Source organism: Bufo bufo, chromosome 2 (assembly GCF_905171765.1).
Source record: "Bufo bufo chromosome 2, aBufBuf1.1, whole genome shotgun sequence".
NCBI lineage: Eukaryota > Metazoa > Chordata > Amphibia > Anura > Bufonidae > Bufo > Bufo bufo.
The window spans coordinates 27,112,740-27,122,672 of record NC_053390.1 but is presented as its reverse complement, the minus strand read 5'-3'; the positions used below and the strand labels follow the sequence as shown (position 1 = coordinate 27,122,672).

The 9,933-nt window shown below is 38.0% G+C and overlaps 1 protein-coding gene across 1 annotated transcript; it reads right to left on the bottom strand.

Moving 5' to 3' along the window:
- Nucleotides 1-7,056: 7,056 nt before the first annotated feature.
- LOC120990671 (gastrula zinc finger protein XlCGF17.1-like) lies at nucleotides 7,057-8,015 on the bottom strand. The gene has a single exon (XM_040419582.1). It carries the CDS (start codon nucleotides 8,013-8,015, stop codon nucleotides 7,107-7,109), a length of 909 nt encoding a protein of 302 aa, XP_040275516.1. The 3' UTR covers nucleotides 7,057-7,106.
- Between the last annotated feature and the right edge of the window lie 1,918 nt (nucleotides 8,016-9,933).

Genomic DNA, 9,933 nt, shown 5'->3' with positions numbered 1-9,933 from the left:
CTGGGGGAGCCGCCGCAATGACGCCTTTCGGCGTTACAGTTGCGGGAAGTGGTTAATAAGATAAAAGTTCTAGATAGGCAGACTTTCTTTAATAAACCTTTGGAAAAGATAGAGAACCCTATAGTCGATGGGAAAATGGTAGAATTGGAACGAACCAACATCATCCTTCCTTTCAATTCACATTATAAAAAAATTTAAACCATTATAAACAAACATTGGCATTTTATCCAAAAAGATAAAATTATAGGAACACTATTACCTAGGAAGCCAAATATTATTTATACTAAAGCTCCTAATTTAGGTTTAAAAATTGCTCCAACTGTCAAATTTGGAAAGTCTACCTCAGATCCAACTATCCATAAGTGGCTAAATTTGAAAGGCTTTTTTAGATGCAATACCTGCTCGAATTGTAAAAAAACACTTTTTTCCAAGAAAACAATGGAAGTCTCATCCACTTCGAATGGTTTTAAACATGAAATTAAAGATTTTTTGACATGCAATAGTAAAAATGTAATATATATCCTTCAGTGTCCTTGCGATAAACAATATATAGGACGCACGAAAAGGAGTCTGAAGGAGAGAGTTTCTGAGCATTTTACGAAAATCAGGAGTGGATCAGACAAACATACTGTCTCCAGACATTTTAAATTGTACCATAATCAAAATCCAAAATGTTTTATCTTTCGCTGCTATTGAAAGGGTTAAACCCCATTGGAGAGGCGGGGACTTCATTAAACAAATGTCCCGTGTTGAATCTAGATTTATTTTCAATTTAGATTCAATTATACCGATGGGCTTGAATGCCGAATCCGAAATTTACGGCTTTCTTTAAAACCCATCTTGGTTGGGCGCCCCCATCTGACTCAGGCCCAGAGGTGGTTTGTTTGTTTTACCCACTCTGGTCCTTCTCGGATGGAGGGCTCCCAATCTTATTCTCCTCTGGGTTTTTTCCTCTGAAATAGCTTCTGAAGAAGCCATCGAATAAATATTCGGATGATTTATCGAAAAAATATCCATCGAAAATAATCATCGAAATAATGACTGAAAAATAAAATCGAAAAAGTAAAAGATTAACGCAGAAGTAAATGACTGATGCCTTTTAAGTTTAAAATTTTTTAATTATTTGTATCACATTTTCGCATTGGCTGTGCCGTATTTTTAACACATTTTAACCATTATTCAGATATTGCGATATATTATATAAAAAACGCAATTGCGCTTTTTAATCATATAGAAATTATTTTTGATATATTGCATGAGCTGGCACTCAATGGTTTTAGTAAATTTTAATCCATTAAACTCTGATATATAGAACGTTTTAATGATAACATTTAATATTTTTTGCTTCATATGATATATCCTTTATACTATACGTCATAATTACCTAAGGCCTCTTTCACACTTGCGTTGTCCGGATCCGGCGTGTACTCCACTTGCCGGAATTACACGCCGGATCCGGAAAAACGCAAGTGTACTGAAAGCATTTGAAGACGGAACCGTCTTCCAAATGCGTTCAGTGTTACTATGGCACCCAGGACGCTATTAAAGTCCTGGTTGCCATAGTAGGAGCGGGGAGCGGGGGAGCAGTATACTTACAGTCCGTGCGGCTCCCGGGGCGCTCCAGAGTGACGTCAGAGCGCCCCATGCGCATGGATGACATGATCCATGTGATCACATGATCCATGCGCTTGGGGCGCCCTGACGTCACTCTGAAGCGCCCCGGGAGCCGCACAGACGGTAAGTATACTGCTCCCCTGCTCCCCACTACACTTTACCATGGCTGCCAGGACTTTAGCGTCCCGGCAGCCATGGTAACCACTCTGAAAAAGCTAAATGTCGGCTCCGGCAATGCGCCGAAACGACGTTTAGCTTAAGGCCGGATCCGGATCAATGCCTTTCAATAGGCATTAATTCCGGATCCGGCCTTGCGGCAAGTGTTCCGGATTTTTGGCCGGAGCAAAAAGCGCAGCATGCTGCGGTATTTTCTCCGGCCAAAAAACGTTCCGTTCCGGAACTGAAGACATCCTGATGCATCCTGAACGGATTTCTCTCAATTCAGAATGCATTAGGATAATCCTGATCAGGATTCTTCCGGCATAGAGCCCCCACGACGGAACTCTATGCCGGAAGACAAGAACGCAAGTGTGAAAGAGCCCTTAGATGTCTGTTATTATTGCATGGAATATATATACATATGTAGAATCAATATAGACAAAAAATCTATAAAAACGCATGGAAAACGCATGAAAACCGCATCGGCTGAAAAAACCGCAGCTGCGTTTTTTAGAAAATTACATTGCTGGTCCATAGACTGTGCTATATACCTACATATAGATATATAAGACACTGTTAAATACTTTTAGAGAAAAATCTTCTTTGAAAATTGGTATTTTACATATATGTATAACCTATAGATATAAGATTTTGAAAAAACGCATGGGAAAACGCATAAAAGTTGAACAAATCGCACCTGCGTTTTTTCAGAAAACTATATAGATGTTCTACAAATTGTATTGTATGTTTATGCATAACTTTATGATATACTTTTTAAGATTTTTAAAAGAGTCATCTTTGGAAAATTGGCATCTATAGATATATCTGACATGCATTTTTCACCCTTTATTCCACACCGGGTTTTATATGCAATTGGCTGAAACAAGTTGTTAGATCCACTCCAGATTGCCTATTCTGCTTAATTATGGAGGATTTTGGGTATAAAAAGGGGTTTAATCCCCTCTGCGGGCTACCACTGAGGAAGGGGCTAGGAAAAGACCCCGAAACGCGTCTGGTTTCAAAAGACCCGCACATCAGCTGATGGACGTCCTGATTTTAACAACTTGAATCGACCCTTTTACCCTGATGAACTTTTATGGCACATAGCGAACATTTAGACCCTTGAAGTGACAGAGCTATAATCAAGACTTCTTCATCAAAGAATCTCTACACGGAGGGCCACATCGCTCACACTGCTCCTGCTGAACTGCTACTAACAGGTACCGCCGAATCTGACTCCATCAGCCACGTGGGACGCCACCGTGTGCTATAGTCAGACGGCATTTTGCAAGAGTGAGTGTTTCTTTTGTTTTGCCATACAGGGAATATCGACTGAATATTATATAATCGATAAAATAATTGCAAGCAAAATATCGAATTTCAGTCTGGACATTTATTCGAAAATTTATCTTCATACAGTCGAAAATTTATCTTCACATTGTCGAATATTTAAATATCGAATTGCCATCGATTTTCTTCTCTTTTCTAATCAGGACATACTCTTTTATCCAAGTTGCATATATCATTCTTTTGCATGCCACCGCAATTTAATTATTTATGATCTTATTCTGAATAATTTTAACATTATATTTTTTAATGTGCATTTTTATTGTGTATTTTGTTATATTGTAATTTTGTTTTAATTTTTAGATCTATATATTGGTGTAATAAATATAATAATTTTTGAATAGTCTTTGTGTGGTCCATTGGGAGAGTGCTCAGCCTCTCTACATACATTAATAATCCTTTTGACTGGGTGAGTCATTAGGCTTAGCAGCACCCACTCATAGTTATAGGCGATAGAGAGCCACCATACTCTTTATATGAACAATAAATCAGTCTGAGATTCTTTACAACCTTAAAAAAAAAAAAAAAATCTGTGGACCAATGATGACTTTAGAAAGCACCTTTACAATGTGCGTTGATTCCAGAAAACTGGGATTCCAGAGTGTTTAACCCTTTCATGACCAAGGGTCATTGATGCCCCAGTGTCCAGGTCAAAATTTACAAATCTGACATGCGTCACTTTATGTGGTAATTGTTTTGGAACACTTTTATTTATCCAAGCCATTCTGAGATTGTTTTCTCGTGACATATTGTACTTCATGATAGTCATAAATTTGAGTCAATATATTTCACCTTTATTTATGAAAAAGTACCAAATTTATAAAAAAATTAAAAATTCACAATTTTCAAAATTTCAATTTCTCTGCTTCTAAAACAGAAAGTCATACCTAATAAAATATTTACTACTTAAGATTTTTAAAAGAGTCATCTTTGGAAAATTGGCATCTATAGATATATCTGACATGCATTTTTCACCCTTTATTTCACACCGGGTTTTATATGCAATTGGCTGAAACAAGTTGTTAGATCCACTCCAGATTGCCTATTCTGCTTAATTATGGAGGATTTTGGGTATAAAAAGGGGTTTAATCCCCTCTGCGGGCTACCACTGAGGAAGGGGCTAGGAAAAGACCCCGAAACGCGTCTGGTTTCAAAAGACCCGCACATCAGCTGATGGACGTCCTGATTTTAACAACTTGAATCGACCCTTTTACCCTGATGAACTTTTATGGCACATAGCGAACATTTAGACCCTTGAAGTGACAGAGCTATAATCAAGACTTCTTCATCAAAGAATCTCTACACGGAGGGCCACATCGCTCACGCTGCTCCTGCTGAACTGCTACTAACAGGTACCGCCGAATCTGACTCCATCAGTCAATTTAATTATTTATGCTCTTATTCTGAATAATTTTAACATTATATTTTTTAATGTGTATTTTTATTGTGTAATTTGTTATATTGTAATTTTGTTTTAATTTTTAGATCTATATATTGGTGTAATAAATATAATAATTTTTGAATAGTCTTTGTGTGGTCCATTGGGAGAGTGCTCAGCCTCTCTACATACATGATTTATTGTTCATACTCCTGAACTTACTTTGGATCTGTCCATAGTACTAAAAAACCTTATGATGTCCCTTCTTGAGCCGGCAGAGCACACATTGCTGAAGTACATTTTATATAAAACCTTGTTCCTGGTAGCCATAACCAGGGCAAAACGAGGTGAGCTTCAGGGTCTCTCAGTAAAAGAACCATATCTCTGAATATTTTCAAAGCAAATTGTCTTGAGGCTTATGCTGTGGTTCCTTCTCAAAGTGAATTAAACGTCTAACAAAAATCAAGACATATAGTTACCGGTATTTTATCCGAATCCTCAAAACAAAGAAAATAATCTTCTGGAAGCAAATCATGCTGCTTTATCTTCAAAGGACTCAAATCTTTAGACAGGCTAAAAATCTCTTCATATAGTTCAGAGGGCCTAATATGGGGAAAAAGACACTAAAACATTCCTCTCTAGATGGATAAAGGAGTTAATAAGAGATGGTTACCTTTTAAATGGCGAAGATCCTCCTTCTGTGGAAGCACACTCTACCCGTTCAACAGCAGTTTCCTGGGCAGAGCAGGAAAATGTGCGCTTGGACCCGATATGTAGAGCTGCCATATTTGTTAACAACTACAGTTTGGGTCTTAGTCTCTCAGAGGGTTTGGCCTTTGGCAAAAGAGTGCTCACTAAAGCGGTTGTTTCTTGATCTCACCCTTATTATGTATTGCTTCTCATGTCCCATTGTGTGCTGCCATAGGACGTCGATGAAAGAATAAAATTAACTCACCTGAAAATTTCATTTCCTGGAGTCTGTAGGCAGCACATCTTACCCACCCTAATAATTTTGTATTGCTGCAGAATATACATGGTATGACTCTAAATTATCACTTTTATAGTACCAGGAGGTCTAAAATTAATTTGCATAATTGCTATTTCTAATAAAGTCTTCTGTCCTAAGTAGGGGGATAAAAGATTAGCTCATTGTGTGATGCCTACGGACTCCGGGAAATGAAAATTTCAGGTGAGTAAATTTTATTCTGTTTATCACAGAGAGTAAGCTCTGAGCAAGATGACTTTCGAATGCTACCCTGTCTCTTTGTTATCCACCATCTTGGGTGTTGCTGCAATGAGAGCTTATCAAGAACTGACCTGCGCTAAGTGAAATGAAACCCCTTTAGTGTTAGGTATTGGTCGAGGACAAAAATAGTCCAGTCTATGACAAAACACTCAATGGTTTGTTATAGAGAAGCACCTGTAACCCCAAGTGTCCTTAATCTAAATATTTTACATAAACACAACTTCAGGTGTATGCATATGGAACAAGTCAGAGTATGTTGGCATTATTTGGGTGTTAATTAACATCTGATATATCACTCAGTTCCAGTATCTAGATAGGTTTACCGTTAAACTATAGGAATGTATATTTGGGAGTTAATTATAACAATTCATCAACCAAACCTGGTCAGATAAATCAGTGATAAAGTCATCATGCCACCAATATCACTGTCTCCACACAGGAGGGTTAGTCTGTAGGAGCAATGAATGTCACAGCACTAGGAGAAAGTATAATATGAGCCAAGAAGACAAATGTCTATCAGTGACAATGGTGACGCTGTCGTGGAGAAAATAGAAGATTTAATTTTATCTGTAAAAACAGTTTGAAGCTAAAAAATTAATATGTCCACATACGTTATAAAACTATTACATGGGATGTCGTTACTTCTCCCCATGTAACTCTGGACTCTCCCGAACTGTGGGTGGAGGTGTGAATACAGTGATAAGAAGCAAGGTTCATGGGGACAATTCATCTTCACTGCTCTGGAAGTAAACAAGGCTCTTCTTGCCTTCCTTATATCACCAATACTTTTCCTTCATGGATCCCACATTCACAGTTAACCTCAGAGAAATATAATATGGTCGTTTGGCAGATTCAGGATAATTCCACCCAAAAAATAAATATTATTAGCTTTTAAGATCTATAAAAGCTACACAGTGATGTGCCATGTAATATAAAAAATCTTAATGTTGTATTGTGACACTGGATCCAATAATAGTCAACAGGGTTACAACATGACAGTCACGAATAATCCAACACTTGGATTTTTGATTACAGGCCATAGGGATTTTGCCATCATAGAACACAATGTAAGTCACATGCGGCTGCAATTTGATTGTGACTTTTCTGCAATTTGGACGATTTTCTTTTACAGCTATAACTCTGCACAACAGCAATTTGTAGACCAGTTGCGGGACTATCCCGAAACTGTGGCGTGACACATTGCCATGTAGCCTCAGTTATTTACCTGCGTTTGTATAACATGGGGTAAAAATTTTTTTTTGCTGTTTTGGCGTTTCCCATATTCTTAAAAATAATATAGTTTCTTGTGATCTGAGTTTTAGAATTTAATTTTCTCACAAAACATCTTCCACATATAAAATATCAAAACAGCTGATCTCCTGTGTGACTTCTCTGATGCTCCATAAGTTTGGATTTAGTAGTAAAACATTTCTCACATTCTGAACATGAGTATGGTTGCTCTTTTGTGTGACTTCTATGATGTGTAACAAGATTGTATTTGTGTGAAAAGCATTTTCCACATTGTGAGCATGAATATGGCTTCTCTCCTGTATGACTTCTCTGATGTTTAACAAGATGTGATTTTTGTGTAAAACATTTTCTACATTCTGAGCATGAATATGGCTTCTCTCCGGTGTGAAATCTCTCATGTTTAACAAGACCTGATTTTTCTCGAAAATATTTTCCACATTCTGAACATGAATACGGCTTCTCTCCTGTATGACTTCTCTGATGTGTAACAAGATCTGATTTCTGTGTAAAACATTTCTCGCATTCTGAACATGAATACGGCTTCTCTTCTGTGTGTATTTTCTCATGTGTACGAAGATTTGATTTCTTTGTAAAACATTTTCCACATTCTGAACAAGAGTATGGCTTCTCTCCTGTGTGACTTCTCTGATGTGTAATAAGCGTTGATTTCTGTGTAAAACATTTTCCACATTCTGAACAAGAGTATGGCTTCTCTCCAGTGTGAATTATCTCATGTCTAACAAGATGGGATTTATATGTAAAGCACTTCCCACATTCTGAACAGGAGTATAACTTATCCCCTGTGTGAATTTGCCTGGGAATAGAAAGACTTAATATGTTTGTGGACTCTCTATCACGTTGAAACTGTTTTCTCCCTTTCTGACCTGTACTTATGTTAACAATGTGTGATTGGTAAGGAGAAGCCTCCTCATGATTATGGTGATTATATGATAGATCTGCACTGTGAAGTCCTGCATATACATTAAGGGTATTGAGGTTTTCCCCTGAAGAGCGCGGCATGATATCTTCATCTTCTACTTTATAATTTAGTGATAACATGAAGTTTCCCTCAAAGTTCTCACTGTTATCTTCTGTGAAGATAAAAAAAACATAGAATATTTATATTAGGCTAGAAGTGGATCCAGGAGGAAGTAAAGGTATGTAGTAAGTCATTGATTTTGAATGCACTTCTGGCTTTGACTCAAAAAACTGCATGTGTGATACCAAGTGGTTATCACAATAATACAATAAATTGTCAAGCACAAAGTGAGAAGCTCTTAAGTGTACCCCCTCCTCTGCTTCTGCTGAAATCTCAGTACAAGCTGCAGTCTCACTGACTCAGCAGTGAAAGTTTCCTTTTCTTCTGGCAGCAGTTTCAGAGTGGAATTTACAGTTTCTAATAACATCTGCTGCTGTATTTTACTGCTGCATGCACTCAGCATGTGTGAGATAGCAGCAGGGGAGAACATACACTGAAAATAGCTTGTAAATTAAGCTATAAGTGAACGGAGAATGAGTTTATCTTGTGAATACAGGACTCATGAGCTCTGCACTCTCTAGCTAGAGTCATAATATGCTCATTTTAACATCATACAAGAAAATGTTCAAAAACAATTATACAGCCATTATGACATGGAGTTTGAAAGTAAGTACACCGGCCTCCTCAGGTCTAAGAAATCAATTTAATGCTACATGCAACTTGTATTGTTAAACTCTAGTGAGAGATCCTCTTTAATATTGATATAGACAACCTGATCATGGGTACTGTATACATTTAATAAGCAGAGGTGCACCATTCATGAGGCAAATTGAGTCTCTGGCTTTATGAGTAACTCTGCTAGGACTGCAGGAGGCAAAAGATTAGCCTCCATCTCTGCACATCTTATACTGTGTATATGGACAATGCACAGTACCACCTCTCCTGTCCTGTATACTGGGTGTAATCCTCAGTATCTGCTCTTATTCTGTATATACGGACACTGCACAGTATCACTTCTCCTGTCCTGTATACTGGGTGTAATCCTCAGTATCTGCTCTTATTCTGTATATACGGACACTGCACAGTTTGTATATTTGTGGACAGTCTAAATATTGTAGGTGTTTTTTCTGCCATCTCTAGTTTCTGATAAAGAAAAAACCCTCGTGTAATTGAAAGAAGATCCCAGCAGACGTGACTTCAATGCTCATGGAGTTTTATTGCACATAACAATATGTCCCATAGAAAAGGACGTGTCCTTTTCTATGGGACATATTGTTATGTGCAATAAAACTCCATGAGCATTGAAGTCACGTCTGCTGGGATCTTCTTTCAATTACACGTGGAATTACTCCTGTCCCGTGCGGCGTGCATCTTAGCGTGTGCCGGCCAACTTCTTTCCAAAGAAAAAACCCTGTCTGATTTTTTTTTTTTCGGTTTCCATTATGCATATGCCAATACATGTGATGTGAAGTGTAGACCACGTGTGTTCAGCCTTTTCTGCTATCAGGGCTCTGAGGAAGGGGTCTGAGTTAAAGGGACAGTCATGGATTTTTTTTTTACATGGTGCTGAAAGTTTTTTTACTTTAAAGGGATTTTTCGAGATTTTGATACTGATGACCTATTCTCAGGATAGGTCATTAGTATCTGATTGGTTAATGTCCGACACCCGGAATCCCTACTGATCAGTTGTTTGAGAAGGCACCAGAGATCCTGCGAGTGGCGCAGACTTCTCGTAGCTTACCAAGCACAGCGCCGTACATAGTATAGTGGCTGTGCTTGGTATCACGCTCAGCCTCACACTGAAGTGAGCGACCATGCCTTCTCAAACAGCTCATCGGCTTGGATAGGTCATCAGTATCAAAATCTCAACCCTGGAGTGTGGTCTGGTCTGAGGTCTGTAGTTGTTTTGGTGCTTATACTTCTTTTAAGTCGGAGGTCTGTATTTATTCTTAAGTTTGG

Coding starts and splice junctions, on each gene's coding strand:
- LOC120990671 (XM_040419582.1), bottom strand. CDS start 8,015: ATGCCGCGCTCTTCAGGGGAAAACCTCAATACCCTTAATGTATATGCA.